At 40.9% G+C, this 25,427-nt stretch overlaps 1 protein-coding gene across 5 annotated transcripts in view; it reads left to right on the plus strand.

Moving 5' to 3' along the window:
- Positions 1-25,427, plus strand: part of arfip1 (ADP-ribosylation factor interacting protein 1 (arfaptin 1)) — a 215,785-nt gene that overhangs the window by 93,719 nt on the left and 96,639 nt on the right. For all 5 annotated transcript variants that reach the window (XM_060827521.1, XM_060827512.1, XM_060827505.1 and 2 more), the window contains one exon: positions 6,403-6,501. In XM_060827521.1, coding sequence (XP_060683504.1) covers positions 6,403-6,501 — 99 coding nt within the window. The remainder of the gene's footprint in view (positions 1-6,402; positions 6,502-25,427) is intronic.

Below are 25,427 nucleotides of genomic sequence, written 5' to 3' on the forward strand. Positions count from 1 at the left end.
TGTGGTGCAGGAAAAGTGCAGCAGGCCAGGCAGCATCCGAGGAGCAGGAGAATCGATGTTTCGGGCATAAGCCCTTCTTCAAGACCGAAACGTCGATTCTCCTGCTCCTCGGATGCTGCCTGGCCTGCTGTGTTTTTCCAGCACCACATTTTTCAACTCTGGTCTCCAGCATGTGCAGTCCTCACTTTCTACTGCCAGCTCTTATACTCAATACCCCATCCGATGAAGGCAAACATACCATATGCTGCCTTAACCACACTATCCACCTGTGCAGCAACCTTCAGGGTACAATGGACCTGTACTCCCAGATCTCTCTGCTCATTAATTTTTCCCAGGGCTCTTCCATTTACTACATAATTCGCTCTAGAATTAGACTTCCCAAAATGCATCACCTCACATTTGCCTGGATTGAGCCCCACCTAATACTTCTCCGCCCGACTCCCCAGTCTGTCTATATCCTCCTGTATTCTCTCAGTCCCTTTTGCTTTCTGCTACTCCACCAATTTTCGTGTCATCTGGAATCTTGCTGATCATATCAACAGCGCCCTCTTCCAGATCATTTATGTCTATCACAAACAACAGTGGCCCCAACACTGACCCCTGTGGAACACCACTGGTCACCTTTCTCCATTTCGAGAAACTCCCTTCAACTACTACTTTCAGTCTCCTGTTGCTCAACCAGTTCTTTATCCAGGTAAAAGCAATGATTGCAGATGCTGGAAACCAGATTCTGGATCAGTGGTGCTGGAAGAGCACAGCAGTTCAGGCAGCATCCAAAGTGCAGCGAAATCGACGTTTTGGGCAAAAGCCTGGATTCCTGATGAAGGGCTTTTGCCCAAAACGTCGATTTCGCTGCACTTTGGATGCTGCCTGAACTGCTGTGCTCCTCCAGCACCACTGATCCAGTTCTTTATCCACCCTAACTAGAACACCCTGCACACCATGTGACTTCACTTTCTCCATTAGTCTACAATGGGGAACCTTATCAAACGCCTTTCTAAAGTCCATGTATATGACATCAACAGCCCTTCCTTCATCTATCAACTTGGTCACTTAGAGTCATAGTCATACAGCATGGAAACAGACCCTTCAGTCTAACCCGTCCATGCCGACCAGATATCCCAACCCAATCTAGTCCCACCTGCCTGCACTGGCCCATATCCTTCCAAACCCTTCCTATTCATATACCCATCCTCAAATATTGCCTCTTAAATATTGCAATTGTACCAGCCTCGACCACATCCTGTGGCAGCTCATTCCATACACGTACTACCCTCTGGTGAAAAAGTTGCCCCTTAGGTCTCTTTTATATCTTTCCCCTCTCACCCTAAACCTATGCCCTCTAGTTCTGGACTCCCCGACCCCAGGGAAAAGACTTTGCCTATTTATCCTATCCATGCCCCTCATAATTTTGTAAACCTCTATAAGGTCACCCCTCAGCCTCCGACGCTCCAGGGAAAACAGCCCCAGCCTGTTCAGCCTCTCCCTGTAGCTCAAATCCTCCAACCCTGACAACATCCTTGTAAATCTTTTCTGAACCCTTTCAAGTTTCACAACATCTTTCCGATAGGAAGGAGACCAGAATTGCACGCAGTATTCCAACAATGGCCGAAACAATGTCCTGTACAGCCGCAACATGACCTCCCAACTCCTGTAGTCAATACTCTGACCAATAAAGGAAAGCATAACAAATGCCTTCTTCACTATCCTATCTATCTGTGACTCCACTTTCAAGGAGCAATGAACTTGCACTCCAAAGCCTCTTTGTTCAGCAACACTCCCTAGGACCTGACCATTAAGTGTATAAGTCCTGCTAAGATTTGCTTTCCCAAAATGTAGCACCTCACATTTATCTGAATTAAACTCCATCTGCCACTTCTCAGCCCATTGGCCCATCTGGTCAAGATCCTGTTGTAATCTGAGGTAACCCTCTTCGCTGTCCACTACACCTCCAATTTTGGTGTCATCTGCAAACTTACTAACTGTACCTCTTATGCTCACATCCAAATCATTTATGTAAATGACAAAAAGTAGAGGACCCAGCTCCGATCGTTGTGGCACTCCGCTGGTCACAGGCCTCCAGTCTGAAAAACAACCCTTCTCCACCACCCTCTGTCTTCTACTTTGAGCCAGTTCTGTATCCAAATGGCAAGTTCTCCTAGTATTCCATGAGATCTAACCTTGCTAATCAGCCTCCAATGGGGAACCTTGTCGAACGCCTTACTGAAGTCCATATGGATCACACCTACTGCTCTGTCCTCATCAATCTTTGTTACTTCATCAAAAAACTCAATCAAGTTTGTGAGACATTATTTCTCATGCACAAAGCCATGTTGACTATCCTAAATCAGTCCTTGCCTTTCCAAATACATGTCCATCCTGTCCCTCAGGATTCCCTCCAACAACTTGCCCACCATCGAGATCAGGCTCACTGGTCTATAGTTCCCTGGATAAAGGTGGTACGGCATTATCTACCCCAAACAAAACCATGTTGCCTATCACTGATAAGCCCATTCTTTTCTAATTATAAATAGATTGTATCGCTCAATACCTTCTCCAGCAACCTTTCCATCACTGACCTCAGGCTCACTGGTCTGTAGTTACCTGGAATATCCCTACTACCCTTCTGGTACAGAGGGACAACATGAGCAACCCTCCAATCCTCCAGCACCTCACCTGTGTTTAAGGATGCTACAAAGATATCGGTCAGGGCTCCAGTTATTTCCTCTCTCGTCTCCCTCAGAACCTGGGATAGATCTCATCTGGTCCTGGGGGTTTGTCCACCCTAATATCCTTTCGATTACCCAACACATCTTTCCAACTTATGTCAACGCGATCCAGAGTAAACAAACTTCTATCTCTAATCTCAGCATTCATCACCTCCCGTTCCTCAGTGAACACTGATACAAAGTAATTGAGAATCACACTCGTTTCCTCAGGTTCAACATGTAACCTTCCTTCCTTATCCTTTCGTGAACCAACCCTTTCTCTGGTTATCCTCTTGCTTCTTATATAAAAATAAAAGGCCTTGGGATTCTCCTTAATGCTGCTCGCTAAAGTTATTTCATGTCCTCTTTTAGCCCGCTTGATTCCTTGTTTAAGATTGGTCTTCCTCTCCCGCTATTCCTCCAAGGCTGGTTATGTTCTTAGCTGCCTGGACCCTGTGTACGCTACTCTTTTCCTCTTGGCTAGTCGCACGATTTCTCCTGTCATCCATGGTTCACGAATCTTGCTTTTCCTATCCCTGGTTTTCAAAGGGACATACCTATCCTGCACTATTTTCAAACTATTTTTGAAAGCCTCCCACATCTCAAATGTGGACTTTCCTTCAAATAGCTGGGTCCAATCCACGTTTCCAAGCTCCTGCCTAATTTTGATATAATTGGCTTTGGCCCGTTTAGTACTCGTCCCTTAGGACCACTCTCTTCTTTGTCTACGAGTATTCTAAAACTTACAGAACTGTGGTCACTATTCCCAAAGAAATCCCCCTGCAGCTTCTACCACCTGGTCTAGCTCATTCCCCAACACCAGGTCTAATATGGCCCCTTCCCTTATCAGACTATTGACATTCTGCTCTCAAACATTCCTGAACGCTCCTTACAAACTCTGTCCCATCCAGACCTCTGACACTAAGTGTATCCCAGTCAATGTTGGGAAAATTAAAATCTCCATCCGCACCACCCTATTGCCTCTATATCTTTCCATACACCCCTCCCTCTTGCAACCCCCCCCCCCCCCGACCTCTCGCACCTCCCTCTCCCTCCCTCTCTCACACCTCCCCCTCCCTCTCCCCCTCCCCCCCCCATTCACTTGGTTGTCGCTCCCTCTTCCTTCCCCTCTTTCTCTGGCTCTCTTTCTAGCGCCCTCTCTCTCTCTCTCACGCGCTCTCTCTCGCACGCCCTCTCTCTCTCTCTCTCTCGCTGTCTCGCTCTCGCTCTCTCGCTCTCTCTCTCTCTCTCTCTCACGTCCTCTCTCTCACGTCCTCGCTCTCTCTCGCACGCTCTCTCTCTCTCTCTCTCTCTCTCGCACGCCCTCTCTCGCACGCCCTCTCTCGCTCTCTCACGCCCTCTCTCGCGCTCTCACGCCCTCTCTCGCTCTCGCTCTCTCGCCCTCTGTCTCTGGCCCTCTCTCGCCCTCTCTCACTAGTGAGATCTGCAGTCACCGTTAAGACAAAATGATTTGAACTTGATCATTGAGTTGCGGCCATTTTGACTGGTAGCAAGTTTTTCTCGATCATTAATCTTAATGCTGTCACACTTCAAGGACGAGTTCAGAGAGTCTTTGATGCATTTTCTTATTCTCCGGTAGAGTATTGACCATTTGAAATTCGCAAAATTAGATCTGTCAGGTGAGGTGCTTTTGATCATTAGGACCTTGTGTCCATTCATGTTGCAGGACTTTTACTATAATGCTGTGGGGCTGTCTGTAAAAAGGATTCCAGCATTTGTTCATCTGTTGTGCTACAGAGGAGATGGTGGTGTAATAGTCAAGTAACTAAACTGAGACCCAAAGCCCCAAGGTAATGTTCTAGAGGCATGGATTGAATCTCATAGTGGCAAAAAATCTGAAATTAAAAGTTGGTCCAATGATAATTATGTAATTATTGTCAATTGTAATTAAAAACTCATCTGGTTCACTAATGCTCTTTAGGGAAGGAGATCTGATGTCTGTACCTGGTCTGGCTTATGCAGATCCATCTAATATAATGTGACAGTTGCGTCCCTCAGTAATCTCATGCTATTGCAAATCACACTGTGGAAAACCACAGTAGAAAATCATGCTGTAGAAAGTTTGCGTTATCCAAACAGCGTCCATAATTTGTCAGTCGCGTTATAGCCAGTTTGTGTTAACGAAATGCGCATTATACCAGCACAACCTGTATCAAGTCAGAGTGTGTTTATCCCAGCTTCAGTATGTTCAATGGATTTACAAAGCTTTTGGAGAGAGTATTCCAAAGGTCCACAGCTCTTGGAGTAAAGAAACTTTTCCTCCTCCTCTACCTTAGTTGAATGACCCTTTACCATGAAACTGTTTGACCACACGATCCTACTCCAGTGCCTCTTTTGTCTGGTTTGGTGGAGCTACATTCATCTGAAGCCATTCTTATCTAGCTAATCATACCCAGAGAAGTACCAATAGTGACAATCTGTCTCACTCAGTTACCTCTGATCCTGAGGGCTTTGTCCCTGGTCCCCTCCAGTCTCTCTCTCGCATGCTGCTTGTCAGCAATATCTAAAACCAGTGTTTTTTTTTTAATTCACCGTCAAACATCTCTTCCTCATCATTACTTCCCTCAACTTTGCACTGTCTCTAAATCACCAATTAGCTTGTCTGCTATTTTTTCTGCTAATTTTCTTTGGTTAAAAACAAGCTGTTGTGTTGGGCTTTGCAAGAGATACCTCTCCCTAGTCATTAACAGCATCCTGCTTCCTGTCAAATGTTGACAATTGAATCAGGCTTTTCACAAAATTGGTGCTACGCTTTACTGTGAAATGAGCTCCCAATCACACATCCAGGCATTTGCTGAGGCTGATTATTTCTATCTCCCATAACATTGTATAACTTCAACTTTACTTCAGCTCGTCTGCCAAAACACCCTCTCAAGCCATTATTATTGCTGGACTTGCTGTATCAGCTTCTTATATTCTACCATTCCTAAACCTGACATCATCCAAAACTTTGCTGTATGTATCCCATTCTCTCATTGAATTCCCATTTGCCCAACACCCTTCTGCTTGCTAACCTGCAATTTCAAATTCTCTTCTTTGTTTTCAGGAGTGGCATCACCCTTCTCTATTTCTGCGATTCCCTCCAGGCTTGAACAGCATGAGTGAATCATCTTGGTGTTCAAGTTGCAACTAAGTTATTGAGGAGTATGACTGGAAATCTGGCTTGGGTTACCATTGAGAATCCAGTGAATGATCATCAATTATACCAATCCCCACGTATTATCATTTTGTTGTTCTTGTGTAATTGTAATATTTAGAACTACCCAAATCATTTGCTTAAAATTAAAGATTGCCCATGAATGCTGTATTTAATAAGAAATGCAAGAAGTTGAATATTGAATCAGAACATAAAATATTATTTTTATTTTTCTAACAGTAAGTTAGCTCAAAATAAAAGATTTGATCCTGTGTGAATAAAAAGCTAAAATTGGTAGTGGTAGTTAAAGTGAAAATTGTAATAGAATATGGATTCAGTTTTTGAAAAGATTGCAAAGAACCCGTACAATTTGGAGTGGATCCTGCCTGTAGTGGTTTCCTAATGCTGCTCGAGACCTGCTTAGCTGAAAAGCGTGTTCATACCTTGAGCCAATCTTTGAAAGCACAAAAGCGATTTGATGTGAACTTTAACTGTGACAAAGAAAATCCTAATCCAATTGCTTTTGTTTTTTTATAGGAATCAGAAATGGCAGAAGCACAAGCTCGAGATTGTGCAGCTGAAATTCCTGTCACCAGTAATGGAGATGCGAATGATACACAAGGAGAACATATGTGGGTATGGATAAATTATTTGTACTTCTTATTTCAGCATGGTTATATCAGCTTTATGCTAACTCAGTCAGTACTAACGTTATATCCCATTGTGACCGAAACTGTTTCAAGTGCAGTGTGATTAATCACTCTGTCAGACCTTTTTTTGACTCCTGCTGTGTAATAGTGGATCCCACTGGTGAAGGTAACCAACATTGTCTCAGAAACTGGTGGAAATTAGAGTATATTTTCTATCTCTTAAATGGAAGATGATTAGTCTTGTTGAGGCTAGTCCTAAATTTTGTCCCACTGTTTCCACCAGGTATCCTAACGTAAACCTTCAAAAATGTATTCAGGTCTGCGGAATAGTCATATTGGATTTGAAAGGTTCACTTTGTTTCTCTCTTCACAGATGCTGTCAGAACTGAGTTTCTCCAGCACATTGCTTTTATTTAAAAAATGCGTGCTTGACAGAACAAAACCGTGCAATTATTTCAAGATGAGTGACGGAAAGCTGATTGTACATCTTTCAGACCTCAAGCCATGGGGAATCGTTGTTCATTCCCATCATGGGAAAACATATTGTGTTGGAAGTATTTAATATTTGAGCACTGTTTGGACAAAGCTATGAAGAGATTGGGAGGTCAGCACCCAAGTTGAGCATCAGTGAGCAGGTTATTGCTAAGTGCTGCTTGTTAGTACAGTCAACTACACCTTGCATCACAGTACTGATGATTGAGAATAGATGGATGGGGCCATAATTTGCCAGGTTGAATTTATCGTGTTTTTCTGTGGCAGGGCACACCTGAGCAATTTTCCCAGATTGCTGGGTAGATGCTAGTTTTGTACCTATTAGAGCGGTTTGGCTAAGGACAGCGCTAATTCTGGAACTCAAGTTTTCAATACTATTCCTGGAATATTGTCATAGCACATTGCTTTTTTTCATTGTTCAGTGTCTCCAGTTGTTTCTTGCTACCATGTTCTGAGACTGTGCTGTAGACTGACAACTGTGATGTTGGGTGTCACAGAAGGAGGCTGAGTGTATCATCCACATGGCACTCCTTAATGACGATGTTTGAAAACGCTACAGCCATTTCTTTTGCACTGATGTGCAGAGCTTCCCAGCAGAATGGAGATATTTGTAATCGATTGTCTCCCAGCATTCCTGACCGGATGTGGCACGACTGCAAACTATTGGTTGAGGAATCACCTCGCCCTGTCTATTGCATGCTGTTTCTGCTCTTCAATATGCAAGTTGTCCTGTGTGGGAGCTTTACCAGGTTGGGGTAAAGTCTGACACCTCACTTTTCAGTGTGCTGGTGCTGTTCCTGACACATTCTCTACATAGTCTTCATCAAGTCAAGGTGGTGTGGCTGAGTGGTCAAAAACTCTCCTGCAAGCACAGGAAATATTTACAGGTCTTAAAATTAAAGGTAATTTTGTAGAAACATTAAGCTGCTAAAAGAGCTTTCATTATATAGATGCTGGGCAACTGTTAGCTGTAGAGGACTGACCGTTTCGGACTGAGATTAGAAGAAATTTCTTCACTGATCAGGTTGGGAATCTTTAGAGCTCTTAAGACAAGCTGGACAGATTTTGATATCTTGGAATCAAAAAAATGTGGGAAATGGCAGGAACATGAAATTAAAGCGATGATTTGGAGATGCCGGTGTTGGACTGGGGTGTACAAAGTTAAAAATCACACAACACCAGTTATAGTCCAACAGGTTTAATTGGAAGCACACTAGCTTTCGGAGCGACGCTCCTTCATCAGGTGATAGTGGAGGGCTCGATCGTAACACAGAATTTATAGCAACTATTTGCAGTGTGATGTAACTGAAATTATACATTGAAAAATTGATTGTCTGTTAAGCCTTTCATCTGTTAGAATACCATGATAGTTTCACTTTTCATGTGTAAATCACAAAACCTTTTTTTTAAAAGTTGCATTCTCAGGTTAGCTGTTAACAATGGTGATAGCTAAACAATATGTTGTGTGTGTTAGCCCCCTGTGTTCTCTGTCTATGCCATGATGTTTAGATTGATTCTAATCTAAAAAGTGAGATAACAGAGTTTTACATAAACGCATGCAGTGTTTGAGCTCAGAGTTCTACATGAATGTATGCAGCTTTTGAGCAAAGTGCAATGTAACCCTGCAAGTACAAATTCACCCCACAAAATAAATGTGTGCATGTGGGTCTTTGTCTGTGTGTGTCTGTCTGTCTGTCTGGGGTGGGGGTTGTGAGTGTGAGTATGTGTGTATAGTGAGTGTAGTGAGTGCAGAGTGTCTTAAGTCTGTGAGGGGGTGCATGTGTGGGAGTGTGTATGTCTGTGTGTGTATGTCTGTGTGTGTGTAGTGCAATGGTGATCACCTGTAATGTGACATGAACCCAAGGTCCCGGTTGAGGCCCTCCCTATGGGTACCGAACTTAAGTTAAAGTGTTTTGTTATTTGAATGGCAGAGCAAAGTTAATATATTCTACAACAAAAACAGAAGTTGTTGGAAAAGCTCAGCAAGTCTGTGAAGAGAAATCCGAATTAACATTTCGGGTCTGGTGACTCTTCCTCAGAACCGGACCTGAAGCGTTGACTTTGATTTCTCTTCACAGATGCTGCCAGACCTTTTCCAGCAACTTCTGTTTTTGTTTCTGATTTACAGCAACTGCAGCACTTTCAGTTTTTATTCAATATGTACTACCCCCTCCTCTCGTGTTATTCAAAAAGGACAGGGAGTGCCATGAACCAGGTTTGTTTTTCAGAGAGGAGAAAGTGAGATCTGCAGATGCTGGAGATCAGAGCTGAAAATGTGTTGCTCGAAAAGCGCAGCAGGTCAGGCAGCATCCAAGGAGCAGGAGATTTAATGTTTCGGGCATAAGCCCTTCTTCAGGAATGAGGAAAGTGTGTCCAGCACAGCTGCCCAAATTAATATTCAGTGGAGGCAGGTTGAGTTGTTCCTGCTTCACAACGTGATGGATGAGCTTAGAATTGAAGAGGGTAGAGCTTAGGAAGCTGAGGACTTGAGTGAGGCTCAGGCCACTCAGTCATTGGCTGGAAGCTGTGGAGAATTAAAGTGTTCACTTTTGACAGTGAAATTGAGACAGCAACCTTCAGCTGCTATTACTGTAAAACTAAAAATTATAAAACAGGTTTCTGCTCTTTCATGTTATATGTGCTTTCTATTTCCGGATAAATAAAAGATGTTATCACTCGATTCCTCCTTGTAGAGTCGTAGCAACATTAGTTGCCATGCTATTACCACCGTCTACTTGCAGCTGAAATGTTGCTGTCTTGTAATCTTCAGGCATTTTTACTATCAGATGTGAAATAATCAATATTCTTTCATCCTCTACACACTGTAAACATTAACATTCTCTGGAAATCTTTCCCTAAAACTCCACCCCTCTAAATTTATCTCTGATCTTTTTGCCACCCATCTAGTCTGCTTTAATTTTACATCCATTTTTGTCTGATGACCCCTCTTCGTGCCAGCTTTGATGTTTTTCAAAGTTGAAGGTACTTTATAAGCGCATAGTCCTGATTCCCAAAGGTGCAGAAAGGAGGAATTCATTACATGATTCCCAGATAGGAAATTTAATTAATGCTTAACAATTCCTGTTTTTTTTAATGTGAAATTAATATCGCTGGACATAGAATTTCACAGTTTAACCCAACATTAAAGGTGGTGTGTAAGTTTGTATTGATCTTTCTCAAAAGATTCGTGACAGCATCTGCTGATGGAACTTTGGGTCTTTTTCATCTTCGGGGAGCAAGGAACTTGGAAGTGTTTGCAGTTTGTGGATCACTTCATATGTTTGGCATCTAATAAATACCTCTTACATACATAGTTGTATTGGTCTTTGTTGTACACCAACAGAGGTGCACATAGGAGATTTCAGGCTTTATGTTGATGGATGATTCAACAAGCATGTTAATAAACTAATTCTAGTTTCCTAATCTTGTCCTTGCCAGCAGTGACCTGCTGTATTGAGAATATTTGAGAACAGGAAACCTAAGACAAAGTAAAAGTGTATATTAATAACTATTTTCATCATACCTGACCTTTTAACAGCCTTGTTGCATGCTTTAATAATAGGAAAAGTTGATGTATAAAATTGTTACTCCAAAGAACTTGAAAATAGCAGATTCTGTTAATGTATACAATTGAAAACCTGGAACAGAATTGGGGTATATTTTTAGTAAAGTCCGGTAAAACCACAACCAGAACCATGAAACTCTGCGCCCAGCGATTGGTTTATCAAAGGTACTATTAGCCTGCAGGGCAAGCTTGATCCAGGAGGGAACATAATACTGTGAAGGAAGAGAACTTAAAATGGAATTGGCATGGGAAAGGTGCCAGATCAGTGTAAAATTGATCGCTAGTTACACAGAAGTAATTGAAAGAATGATGAATTTACGTTGCGCTATGCAATGCCTTGCCTGTCCTCTGAGTTAACAACAGACTGACTAAAATTCAGATATCTTCAACTTTGGTTAATCCTTTGGGAATTAATAATTGCTACACAATTTTATGCAATTCATTTTTGTTACAATTTCAAGCAAGACATATTTGTGGCTTTTGATACCTGTGACATCATGATCTTTATTAATTGATGGAAAACTTGATTAGTCCAAACTTGGGTTAGCTAGTGCTAATTCAACAATTTATATACTTTGCCTTTAATATCCTAAGTATTTAATAACTTATTGATTACAAATATGAATAATAGATGATGGGGAAGGCAGGGATATAAAAAAGATATTTGTATGGTTCTAACTTTCAGAAGTTTCAATTATGTTTTAAATTACTTAGGATCTAGGCTCAGATTCTAGTCTATAATTCACTTCCAATTGTGATTTGTTTTCTTATATGTAAGACTGAAAATATAATTCCAGTGTTTACCTTTATTAGGATCTGTGCTAGGACAGGCCACCTATTGGATAGAAAAACTAGTACTGGAAATAAGGCTTTAAATAATAATTTGAGAGGAGAGACTGCATGAAATTATGAAAAAGAAAATAAAGGACAAGCTTGAAGAAGGAATAAGGATAGTGCAAATGGCCAAAAATCAAAAATTCATCCAACATAAAGGTAAGAATTCAAAGGAAAGGGAGAGGATAACGCAGAATAGAAATACAATATTAATTTTCACAGCATTGCACATATTATTCAAATCGAAACCTGGAAGGAATAATCTGTAGAGGGGATCGAGGTAAAGTACGGTTGAGAAACCTAAATACACAGAACTGGTTCAGCAATTATATATATAGTAGACTAGAAAAAGGGGGAAAGGTGGTGTGGTAGAATATTTGGATTTGTTTTTAAAAAAAAGTCTATATGAAGAAAAATAATGTAACTAATGTAAATACAGAATCCATATGAATTGAATGAAAAGATAAAGACTCTATCATTGTAATAGAGGTATACTAAAGAGTACTTCTTCCCAAACTCTTTTCTATATTGACTTAATTCCAATATTTAAATAATTGCCCTGACCACAGAGTGGAAATGGATTAGAGGGGCCAGTTGATAGGCACCTTTATCAGTTTATACATGCAAAAGATCACTTTTACATAGTACCAGAGGTGAAACGTCCACAAAACCATCAGGGGTTAAATTAGGATTGGCTGAGGTCCATTGGCTGAAGGATAATTATTTGCTGCAAGACTTCTGTTTTTACAAGTGCCGTTGAACTTATTTTGTATCTGGGTGAGAAACAGATGGCATTTTAGTCTAATGTTTCACTGAAATACTGCATGTTTTGTTCAGACAGTACTCTTATTGCTCGAGCAAAAGAGTTTTGAAGTTTCGCAAGTACAGATGTAGTTTATATTTTGTGAGCACGGATGTAGTTAGTATTTTGTGAGTGCAGATGTAATTAGTATTGTGTGAGCGCGAATGTAGTTAGTATTTTCTATGTTGCATGCTTCCCTAGCCTACTTTGATTCATTTTACAGTTAGCCTTTTAAAAGGCAAAAATTTAATCATTTTTTTCTAGAAAAATTGAAGATGTTTTAAATATATTAGAGAGTTCTGTTGTTGAAGGTATTGTCCCCTCTATAATCAGGCTAACCCATACTTATATAGAAGCAAAATACTGCAGGTGCTCCAAATCTGAGTAGAAACAGAAAATGTAGCATTTGTTTAAATTTCATAAACTCCTGAGGTTCCTGTAAAGTAGAAATCATACAGCAAGTTAAGGGATCAAAAAACTAAGGTCAACAGTTGAAAACTGAAGTTCAGCTGCTGAATAAGGAAGAAAGATGTGAAGCAGCCGGATAAATTAGGATTTGGCCAATTAGTGTTGTGCTGCATAATGAGGAATTACCAGGGCTTGTATCTGACCGTGACAGCAAGCACTTCCTAAAACCAGATTAATAAAGGCATGAAATTGTGCACTTTACATACAATAAATGCATGCCCATAAACATGGGATAACTTACCTGTACTCCCAGGGAATCAACATCACTTCTATCTCACAAATTGCAGCAGTTTAAGGAAAATAAATGTTCTGTTTTAAGTTAAATTAAAATAATTGTTAAATGATGTTACATTCTAATTTGAAAGCTCAATATATCAGAAACGGCATTTCATTTTGAGAAATATTTCCTTTGTATGTATCTTTCGATTAAGTTCTGTGTAAAAACTTTGGGGAAAAAACAAGTAGTAAAATGTGAAAGTGTTGGAAATGCTCAGTTGATCTACTATGGAGAGCGTCAACCTGTTTCTGCCTTCACAGCTGCTGCTTGACCTCTATAGCATTTTCAATATTTTCTGTTTTTATTTCATATTTTGAGTATCCATGCTAACTAACTTTGATAAAACAGGAAATGTATTTTATTTTCTTCATCCAGCAATGTAAACTGTTGAAAGTACTGTTGAAATCTTGCATTAAGTAAATTACTCCATTTCAGTAAAATTCTGAATTCAAGTGAAGAGATGTATCCAGATTTTAGATTTAACAACCTTCTCATTCCCTCTGACATTGCTGGATTCCCAGGAGTATTTCTATTCCCACATACTGCAGCACTTTTAGCCTTTGATCAGTAGTTTTGTTCCTATACATTAAACAGCAAAGACTCTAGGTAAGGAGCAATTAACACTGGTCTGTAAAGCATTTGGTCAGGGAAACAGGCTGCCTTGAAGCTGGTCACTATGTTAATTTGAAAATACAAATCCATTGCACTGTGGGAAAGATCACATTTTGGAGTTCTGAGAATATCATGTGACTCCATAAAAGATGGAGCCAGGGAAGCTGTTAAACTATCATGTTTCTGATTGAGTATTCAAAGTGAGGCAAAGGTTGCTATTCTGACATGATCATCGAGAGTGCGGTGCTGGAAAAGCGCAGGTGATCAGGCAGCATCCAAGGAGCAGGAAAATCGATGTTTCAGGCAATAGCCTTTCATCAGGAATTCAGGCATGATGGCAACTTCACAATGAAAGCTGAGTTATGTTATATGACTTCTTTGTCACTAATGTTGAGACCCTCTGATCAGCTCTATGTACAATATCCCTCCCTCCCAATTGCCCACTGAATGAAACTTGCTCTAAAATTCACCTATGCGCTAGTCAGAGCTCTTGTCTTTCTCATTCTTTCCCCTCATGCTATCTTGAGAGCTGTTCTTAAATGCAAGACCTAGCCACTGTTCTCTCTTCCTGATTCCCACCATACAGCTAATCATCCAATTTCACTCTGGAATCGGTGTTGAACTAATATTGTTCACAGCTCTGTCTCTAGAGTCACTGTCTTTCTCTCCATCATGTCTGTTGTCATCACTTCTGTCCTCAAAAACCCATCCTTGATCCCACCATACTTGGAAACTACCACGCCATCCCCAGCTTCTCTTTCCTGTTCACATCCTTAAACATGTGTTGCCTCCCAACTTTGAGCCCCTCATTCCTGAAACTCCATTTGCGAATGCCTCCAACCAGGTTTCTGTCCCTACTCCAGTACCAAAACTGCTCTTTATCATAGTCAGGTGACATTCTTTGTTAATGTGACCAAGATTAACTATTTCTCCGTATCTTTCTCAGCTTGTCTGCAGCCTATGGCACAGTTGACTACAGTAACCTCATACAACTCCATTCAGCTGTCATTCAGTTGAGTGGGACTGCATTGGTCCCACTTCTATCCACTTAAACCTGACAACAGTAACTTTTGAAATGACTTTACTTCAAGGTCTAGCAACTGTTTTGCTGTGGTGTCAATCACCGATCTATTACTTTCTTCTCCACATGGTGCTTCCTGGTGTTATTAACCGAAAGCAAAGTTAGGTTTTGCATATACGTGCAGGTCATATCCGGTTTTTATTTGGCTACTTCTCTGTTTGACTCCTCAACTGGCAATAAATTATCACATTGCTCATCTGACATCCCGAACTGAATGAGCTGAAATTTCCTTTAGTTACCATAGATATTGGTAAAATCAATAACATTGGCTTCCACCTCTCTGTCTCCTTCCCCTTTTAAGATATTTCTCTAAGCTTATGGCCATCTGCCTCATATCTCCATATGTGGCTTGATATCAAAAGTTGCTTTGCTTCTGTGGAGCATTCGGGGTGCCCTATTATCTCTAAAGTCCTTTATGAGTAATGAAGAGGAATATTTAGATAGGTGTTCACGAATCAACATCCGTAAAATGAAGAAAAACCCGAAACATACCGCTAGAGAATGATATAGAAGCTTGAGGTGAGAGAGTGATGACATCTCAAGTGATGATTCTTTGCTGACCTTTTACAGATCTGCAAGGGAAATGCTGGAAAAGTCTTGTAAAATATTGGAGCACTTTTTTGGGGTTTTTTGGGCTAACCATTGGCATTGTCAAATGAAATATTTTAAATAAAACCAGAAATCGTTGCCCTAACAGTGTAGGAGGATATAGAATCATAGAGATGTACAGCAGGGACAAAGACTCTCTGATCCAACCTGTCCATGCCGACCAGATATCCTAAATTAATCTAGTCCCATTTGCCAGCATTTGGTCCATATCCCTCTAAATCTTTCCTATTCACATATCCACATGCCTTAAATTGCTATAATTGTACCAACCTCTTCCACTTCCTCTGGCAGCTCATTCCATACAAGCAGCACCTTCTGCATGAAAAAGTTGCCCCTCAGGTCCCTGTTAAATCTTACTCCTCTCATCTTAAACCTATGCCCTCTAGTTTTAGGCTCACCAACCCAAGGGAAGAGTTTTTGACTATTTATCCTATCCATGCCCCTCATGATTTTATTAAGCTCTGCAGGGTCCCCCTCAACTCTGATGCTCCAGGGAAAACAGTCTCAGCTAATGTAGCCTCTACAAGTAGCTCAAACCCCCAATCCTTGCAACATCCTTGTAAATCTTTCTTGAACCCTTTTCAAGTTTCACAACATCTTTACTGTAACAGAGACCAGACTTGTACATGGAATTCCAAAAGTGGAATAACTTGTTCTAGCTGGATTCAAAGGAGTTTTTCATGCCAATGATAAGTAATGATATTGTACTTAGTTGAAATGAGTTGATATCTCCACAGCATGATTGGAATTAGGTTGCTGCCAGTACAGCATGATTGGCTGAAAATAACATTTTATTTCAGCTTTCCTACATGTTGCTGCAACATTGTGGACTTTTCTACCTTTGATGAGCTGAGATTTTGTTGTCTATTCAGGCTGTAACTTTAAGTCCCACTTCTAAGACCCAAGCACTACAATCTAGGCTAGCACTCCAGTGCAGTATAGAAGTGCAGCTCCATTGCCAAGAGTTTCATTCCTTTGGGTGTGATGCTTTACCAAAGGCCTACCTACTCCCTCCAGGGGAGGTAAAAGATCCCGTGAGACTATTTTGAAGAAGAACAGATACGTTTTCCCGTGTGTTTGGGTCAAAATCACATCACTGGATCAAATTGTTTATATCATGTTTTGTGAAAATTTGTATGGAAATCTTCTACTAATTTCCTATATTACCACAGTGATTAGACAGAGTGTACTGTTATAATGCACATTTCATTAATGTGAATTCTCTATGATGCAATTGACAAATTGGGGAAACTATTTCTAAACCGCGAACTCTTCAAATGTGTCTTGGCTGTGATGCGATTTAAGTGCTGTTTCTAACGTAGGATATATTCTAGAATGCTGGTTTGCACAAGCACGCAACCATCACGTTCTAGAAGAACTGACTATGTCAGAAGAAGTCAAATGTTATGGATGTGAAGCACTTTGGAATGCTTAGAGGTCACAAAAGATATTATCTAAATACAAACTTTTCTTTGAAAGGTTTGAAAGGGGAAGATGATGGAGTATTGTACTGTTAGGCTTTGATGAAGACCTTTTTTAATATCCATTTTGTGCTGTGTAAGAGCTAGCAATCTCAGGATGATGATGTTTGAGGAATAGATGGCTCCAAGGTGGTGTAACATTTGATTGTAGAGTTCAGTATATGCAATACCGCTGATAAATAGGATCAGGGCTTGTTATAAGATCTTCTAAAAGCTGTTCAGAGCTGTTTGCTGATGACTGAAGGAACATTAATGAGTTGGAAGGAGACAGTCAGAGGTGGAGCTAATCAGGTAGTTAGGAGCAGGGAATAGAGGCTGTATCCCAAAAGGTAAAGTTGCTGTCAGCTGCAGGCCATGGCGTTTTTATTCTTTCTTCACTTGTGAGATGTGGGGTTTGCTGCCGGCCAGCATTTGTCGCCCATCCCTAACTGCCCTTGAGGTGGTGTTGGTGGCCTGTCTTCTTGAATGGCTTCAGTCTACGTGCTGTAGGTTGACCCAGAAGGCCATTAAGGAGGGAGTTCTAGAATTTTGACCCAGTGACTGTGATGGAACAGTAATATATTTCAAGTCAGGGTGGTGAGTGGCTTGGAGGGGAACTTGCAGGGTTCCATTGTATCTGCTGCCATTGTCCTTCCTAGATGCAAGGGATTGTGGGTTTAGAATATGCTTCTAAGGTTCTTTGAATTTTTGCAGTGTATCTTATAAGTAGTGTACGCTGCTGTTATGGAACATCGGTGGTGGAAGGAGTGGATGTTTGTGGATGTGGTTCAAATCAAGCAGGCTGTTTTGCCCTGAATGGGTTGAGCTTCTTGGGTGCTGGTGGAGATGCACTCATCCAAGCAAGTGAAGAGTATTCTATCTCACTCCTAGGTTGTGCCTTGTAAATGATGGACAGGCTTTGGGGAGTTAGGAGGTGAGATACTCACCACAATATTCCTAGCCGATCTTCTATCCAAATGAATATGCTTCCCCTTACAATTAGCTTTGATTTTCCACAATAACTTTTGACATCTTCAAATGAATTCTGATTTGAAATATAAAATATCCACCAATTGGCTCCTTTATACACAGCATATGTTAACTTGCTTCAAGAACTGCAATAGATTGGTTAAATATGATTTCCTTTCACAAATCCACATTGACTATCTGATTACCTTAAACTTATCCAAGTGCCTTGTTACAACTTCTTAAATAGCATATAATGTTTTCTCTGAGGCTTAATATCTGTCAAAATGGCCTGGAGCTTCCTATTTTCTTCGCTCCCCTCTCTTTCTGAATCTGATTATTTAAAAATCTGATGATTATCATGTGCCTTTCTGACAAGCTGTTATTGTTTCTTCCTTTATACTCCACCCTACTGTGTGGATATAATTATGGGGCCTATACATCATCCATTTATCATTTCTCATTTCTCATTCCTTTTCAAACTGTTTCCAAATCTTTGTTTCATGCATTTAGATCATCCCTCTTGGTTGTGCTAATGCCATCATTAACCAACAGTTCCTCTCCACCTTTTCCTAGTTTTCTGTCAAGGCTCGGCTCACAATTCATGTCATTCTGGAGCTATATCTCTGTAATAGCTAATAGTTACTTGATACTACTTCTGGATTTCTATTTACACTCAGTTCATCAGTTGAATTTTGTTTAAATGCTTTTGTGCATTCTTGTATAGAGTCTTTAGATTTGTCCTTTTATTGTCTTTGTAAATTCTATTCTTACCTGTTGGTTGATTGTAACATTTTTATTTTCTATCCTATGCTGTCACGGTGTTATTATATTTCCCTATTCAAACTTTTATTTTTGGCCTTGTCTCTTTTGTTTGATTTATCAGACCTTCCCAAAATTGATCCCTTATCGTTGAAGATCCCCTCTACTATTTTAGTTAAGTTGGATGCAAGAACACCTGCCCCATCACAGTTCATCTGGAGACAATCCAATTGGTATGGATACCACTTCCTCCATGAATTGGAACCTACTTCTCCCACATGTTCAGCTCTCGGATTTGATTTGCCCTATTTCATTTTGCACTTGGAGTGGGTGATAATGCAGCAATTCTAACCTTTGAGATTCTGATTGTTAATCTGCTGCCTAGATCTCAACTTAGCCTGATGAGAGTAAGAGCTGCAATGTGTAAAGTGAACTGACAATGGGACAGGAAACTATTCAAAAGGGTAGAGGGGTAAGAAACAATGTAACGGTAGGAACAATGTAATGGTAGACTTTGTCGAATCTCCTCTTTTGTCCTACCTATGTTGTTGGAATTTACATCGGATATTCCCCTTCCCACTGCGTGTTCCTTTTTATCCCGGAGTGTGTATTGAACCTTGGTGCTTGGTAGACAGCACTGCCATCTGGATTAATGTACTTCAGCACAGAGAATGATATCAATGCCCGTCACTGTCCGTTCCTACCGTCACTGTCCGTTCCTACCGTCACTGTCCGTTCCTACCGTCACTGTCCGTTCCTACCGTCACTGTCCGTTCCTACCGTCACTGTCCGTTCCTACCATCACATTGTTTCTTACCTCTCTACCCTTTTTGAATAGTTTTCTGTACCACGGTCAGTTCACTTTCCACATAGCTCGATGAGAGGAAGAGCTGCAAAGTTGAGTGAATTGAGAACCTGTTTGAGAATTGTAAAAACTGAGGCTCCTGAGCTCCTGCCCTGTGGGTCCCTTTACCTGCCTCACTCACAGTCACACACTCCTGTCACTTAACAATGACTAAATCAGATGACTCAATCCTAAGAAGTGTGACTGCCTCCTGATCTAAAAATGCAGGGAACGTTCCTTCTCCATGATGCATCCCAGTATCTGTGGGTCAACCTTCTGTTCATGGACTGAGATGAAGCTGCTTGCACTTCAAACCCACATACTGCAACTGGGACACACCACCTGCCTGACCATCCTTTGTATGTTTTAAGGAACTTTTAAAATATTTTATATTTATTTGCATTTTATAAGTTTTATTGACTTTACTACCAGTTGCTATACTATATTGATATCAAATAAACTTTAGTCACTTCCCAGTACTCACCGAATAACTAGCATCTTCTCCTGCTGGGAGAGAGCAAGTAAACCATGACTGTTCCCTCTGTGGCAAGCTTTAATGCATCCCTCAGGGTGTGTAGTCCTGGACCTGTCAGTCTGCAACACTTGTTCATCAACAGCTCTTTGCACTGGAAAATTAACAGCTTTCAGGCAAACCAAAGTTCATCTTCTGAGCTGATGGTTCTCCAGTAATAGCTGATGTAAATTTTGAGACAGTAAGGACTGAAGATCTGGAAGTCAGAGTTGATAAAATATGGAGCAGGAAAGGCACAGCAGGTCAGATACTATCAGAGGAGCAGGAAAGTCGCCATTTCAGGTCAGGACCCGTCATCAGGACTGGGGAGAAGGAAGGGAACTCCGAAATAAATTGGGGGGTGTGGTTGGGGAAAGGATAGGTGAGATGGTGATAGGTGCATGCAGGAAAAGTAGGTGCGATGATGATAGGTTGAAGGTTCCTAACTCAAAACATAGATTTTCCTGCTCCTCCAATGCTATCTGACCTGCTGTGCCTTTCCTGCTGTATGTTTTATTGATATAGCCATGAATTGTGGCGTAGAGGGAGATATGTAGTTGAGGATCCTCCACATTGTTTTGTTTGCTGATTGTTTTGTGGCTGGTAAGAGCAATCTCCATGAAAGGATTGTTTCACTTACGTGGAAGTTTCATTGGGGTTTTGTCATTGCGATGTTACAGGGAATGTTGCATTGTGTTGTTGTAATCTTGTGTAGGTCTTTTTTTTAAGAGGCAAAAGCTGAAGGTTGTAACCTAATCAGGGTTTGGTTGATGTTAATAAACCAGTTGAACTTTGCCCTTCCTTGATGATCTTTCTCTTGCATCTATTATTCAGTAGTGGTCATTCAATTGCAACTGTTCCACAAGTTCTTTATGCATGAAGTGCTATAAAGAAGCTTAATGGATAGTACAAACTGGGATAAGGCAGATGTGTTGAGAGCAGACTTTGCTGAAAGTGAAATGTAATTGATTTTGTATTGTCGGAACCATATGCAGATTCTGTTTAACTTAGCAAAATTCATTAAGGTTAGTGGATTTGGCACAGCATAAAGGAAGACTGATTAAAAGTTGACAAATTTGTTCTGAGTGTTCAGATTGAAGGGAAGACAGGTATATATTATACGTTTTAAGTATCTACTCCAGCAAAAGCATAAATATTGAATTGATAGTAGAAATTGAAATAGGACAATTTCACAGAAATCCTTTCTATATGTTAATAATTTCCATCCGTTCTAATTTCTACAATGCGCACACAGCGCTTAGTACAGTTATTTCAGTCTATGCAGTTTAACTTGCACTCCAAATTTACTGAATTACAAACAGGCAATTATTGCAGAGTCCTACGTGTGTATAACTATCTTTTGATGCAAAGTCATTGCAACAAAAGATTTTTGCATTTTTTTCATTGTACAAATAGTTAAAAGCAAATTATTCCAGATGCTGGAGATCTAAAATAGAAAACAGTAAGTGCTGGAAAAACTCAGCAACTTTGTCAGCATCTGTGAGGAGAAAATGCAATTAATTTTGTTTCAGTTCAATATTACTTTTTGTTGCAACTGTTCAATTATATTGGACTCCGTTAACTCTCTATTGGTCTTCATAAATGCAGCCAGACTTACTGAGTTTCTCCAACACTTTTTTTAAAGTGGAAGCATTTTTCTCTGTCTGAACAACTGCTTAAAAAAGCAGAAAGAACCCACATTTATGTAGTACCATTCCCATCCTCTGTTGCAGAATTTTGAAGTGTAGATGAGGATAGTGCAATTGATGCAGTTTATATAGAACTCAGCAAAGCCTTTGACAAGGTCCTACATGGGAGAGTGATAAGGAAAGTTGTGGTTCTGTTTGCCGAGCTGGAAGTTTTTGCTGCAAACGTTTCGTTCCCTGGCTAGGGAACATCAGTGCTATTGGAGCCTCCTGTGAAGCGCTGCTTTGATGTTTCTTCCGGTATTTATAGTGGTTTGTTCTTGCCGCTTCCGGGTGTCAGTTTCAGCTGTAGTAGTTTGTATGTGGGGTCCAGGTCGATGTGTCTGTTGATGGATGTTCTTGCCGCTTCCGGGTGTCAGTTTCAGCTGTAGTGGTTTGTATATGGGGTCCAGGTCCATGTGTCTGTTAATGGAGTTTGTGGATGAATGCCATGCCTCTAGGAATTCCCTGGCTGTTCTCTGTCTGGCTTGTCCTATGATGGTAGTGTTTTCCCAGTCAAATTCATGTTCCTGGTTGTCTGAGTGTATGGCTACTAGGGATAGCTGGTCGAGTCGTTTTGTGGCTAGCTGATGTTCATCGATGCGGATTGTTAGCTGTCTTCCTGTTTGTCCTATATAGTGTTTTGTGCAGTCCTTGCATGGTATTTTGTAAACTACGTTAGTTTGGCTCGTGCTGGCTATTGGGTCCTTTGTTCTAGTGAGTTGTTGTCTGAGTGTGGAAGTTGGCTTGTGTGCTGTTATGAGTCCTAAGGGTCGCAGTAGTCTGGCTGTCAGTTCTGAGACGCTCCTGACGTATGGTAGTGTGGCTAGTCCTTTTGGTTGTGGCATGTCCTCGTTCCGTGGTCTATCTCTTAGGCATCTGGTGATAAAGTTGCGTGGGTATCCGTTTTTGGCAAATACCTTGTATAGGTGTTCCTCTTCCTCTTTTCGCAGTTCTGGTGTACTGCAGTGTGTTGTGGCTCTTTTGAATAGTGTCCTGATGCAGCTTCGTTTGTGTGTGTTGGGGTGGTTACTTTCATAGTTTAGGACTTGGTCTGTGTGTGTTGGTTTCCTGTGTACCCTTGTGGTGAATTCTCCGTTGGGTGTTCTCTCTACTAACACGTCTAGGAATGGGAGTTGGCTATCCTTTTCCTCTTCTCTCAGTGAATCATATTCCTGTGAGTGTGGCGTTGATGATCCGGTGTGTTTTTTCTATTTGTGTTTTTGATGATTACAAAGGTGTCATTGACGTATCTGATCCAGAGTTTGGGTTGGATTTGTGGTAGGGCTGTATGTTCTAACCTTTGCATAACTGCCTCTGCTATGAGTCCCGAGATTGGTGATCCCATGGGTGTTCCGTTGATTTGTTCGTATATCTGATTGTTGAATGTAAAGTGTGTGGTGAGGCACAGGTCTAGTAGTTTAAGTATGCCGTCCTTGTTGATAGGTTCGGCCTCCTGTGTTCTGTTATGTATGTCCAGTAGGTTGGCTATTGTTTCTCTGGCTAGGGTTTTGTCAATTGATGTGAACAATGCCGTCACGTTGAATGATACCATGGTTTCTTCTTTGTCTATGTGTGTATTCCTGATGATGTCCAAGAATTCCTGTGTTGATTGTATGGAGTGTTTGGATCCGCTGACTAGGTGTTTCAGTTTTTGTTGTAGTTCTTTGGCCAGTTTGTATGCTGGTGTCCCTGGTAGTGATACTATGGGTCTGAGTGGGATGTCCATTAACAGACACATGGACCTGGACCCCATATACAAACCACTACAGCTGAAACTGACACCCGGAAGCGGCAAGAACAAACCACTATAAATACCAGAAGAAACATCAAAGCAGTGCTTCACAGGAGGCTCCAATAGCACTGATGATGTTCCCTAGCCAGGGAACGAAACGTTTGCAGCAAAAACTTCCAGCTCGGCAAACAGAACCACAACAACGGACACCCGAGCTACAAATCTTCAACCAGACTTTAGATAAGGAAAGTAAAACCACATTGGATCCAGGGTGACTTGGCAAGTTGGATACAAAATTGGCTTAGTGACGAGTGACAGGGTGGTGGTTCAGGCTGTTTTTGTATTTGGTGGCCAGTGTCCAGGGCTCAATGCTAGGTCCATTTGTGTTTGTGATATGTATAAATTATGTCGATGAGAATGTAGTTGGATGATTAGTATGTTTACGGATGACATGAAGATTGGCTGGGTGGTTGACAGTGAGGAAGAGATTCCCAGGTTACATCTGGACTTTTCAGATGAGCAGATTAGTGGCAGAAGAAATTTAACCCTGACAAAGGAGTACTTAATGAATAGGACACTAGGAAGATGAAAGGGATCTTGGGATGTTTATCCATAAACCCCTGAAGGTGGTAGGGCAGATTCATAAGGTGATTAAGAAAGTATTGCAGATACTCGCCTTTATCAGTTATGGCATAGATTATAAGAGCAGATGGTTATGTTGGAGCTGTATAGGACTATGGTTAGGCCACAGATGGAGTACTACGTGCAGTTCTGATCTCCACACAATGGAAAGGATGTGATTACACTGGGCTGTGTGCAGAGGAGATTCACCAGGATATTGTCTGGGATGGAGCACTTCAGATATGGAGAGGCTGGAAAGTTCAGGTTATTTCCTTTGGAGCAAAGAAGGTTACGGTGGGACTTGATGGAGATGAACAAGGTTATGAGGAGCAGGCACAAGGTGAGTAAAGATATCTGTTCCCCTTAGGGTTAATGGGTCAGTTACAAGGGGGCATAATCGTAAAGTGAAAGCCGGGAAGATTCGAGGGGATTTGAGGGAAAGGTTTTTCACCCAGAATTAGTAGGGGTCTGGAATACACTGAGCTGAAAATGTGTTACTGGTTAAAGCACAGCAGGTTAGGCAGCATCCAAGGAACAGGAAATTCGACGTTCCTGTTCTTTGGATGCTGCCTAACTGCTGTGCTTTAACCAGCAACACATTTTCAGCTCTGATCTCCAGCATCTGCAGACCTCACTTTTTACTCTGGAATACACTACCAAAGAGAGGAGTTGAGGCAGGTAACCTCCCAAATTTAAAATACTTGGAGGAGAACCTGAAATGTCATAAGATTCAAGGCTGTAGGTCTAGTGCTGGAAAGTGGGAGGAGTGTTGATTTAGTATGACTTTGTGAGTGTAGAGTTGATAAGCCAAAGGGTGTCTCCTGTACTGTATATACATTTCTGTATTCCATCAAACAGCTCTTCCCACGTTTTTAATTGTTCATCTCCAGACTGTTTTACAGAGCCACATATGTTCACAAGATTACCTTTTCTTCAATTTTTTTTAGATTAAGGTTTGGTTTCCTATTTAAACTCCCTTAAATCCTTCCTTCCTTTCACTCACTACCATTTTATGTAAAGGCTCATTAACGAACCTACTATTCAGCTGCACCAGAATAGAATATTGTGGGTGTATGAGGCTCTGTAACTGGCTGCTAAATGGTATGAATGTATTCCACAGGCTGCCTTCACACGTTTTGCCACTTCCATAGGTCATCACTTGTACTCCTCATGATATGAAACCAATTGCGCGTTGAGTTATCAGCTGCAAACTTGTTTATACTGTGCATTTTCATGGACCCTTGTAATAGGCAGCGAACTTCTCCCGATGCTGGTCAGAACGATGTTTTTTCTCAGAATTTTTTGTTATTGCAAGTGCATCGAGATTCTAGCTTCAGAGAAACAACCGATTTCTCCATATTATTTTTGATTCCATCCATGTGATCCTTTCTGTTTTGCTGTTAATTAACAAATCCTTTGTTTTTCTATTAATATGTGAATTCATTTAAATAGATCACATTTCAAAAGTGCACACATATTCATTTTGAATCATTAAATCATATTTGATTTATATCTCAGTGCTCAATAAAAAATGACGTTACATCTAGAAGTAATGTCACTTTTAATTGAGCATTTGGGATCCAAATCT

This window comes from Hemiscyllium ocellatum, chromosome 1, assembly GCF_020745735.1.
Source record: "Hemiscyllium ocellatum isolate sHemOce1 chromosome 1, sHemOce1.pat.X.cur, whole genome shotgun sequence".
Lineage (NCBI taxonomy): Eukaryota > Metazoa > Chordata > Chondrichthyes > Orectolobiformes > Hemiscylliidae > Hemiscyllium > Hemiscyllium ocellatum.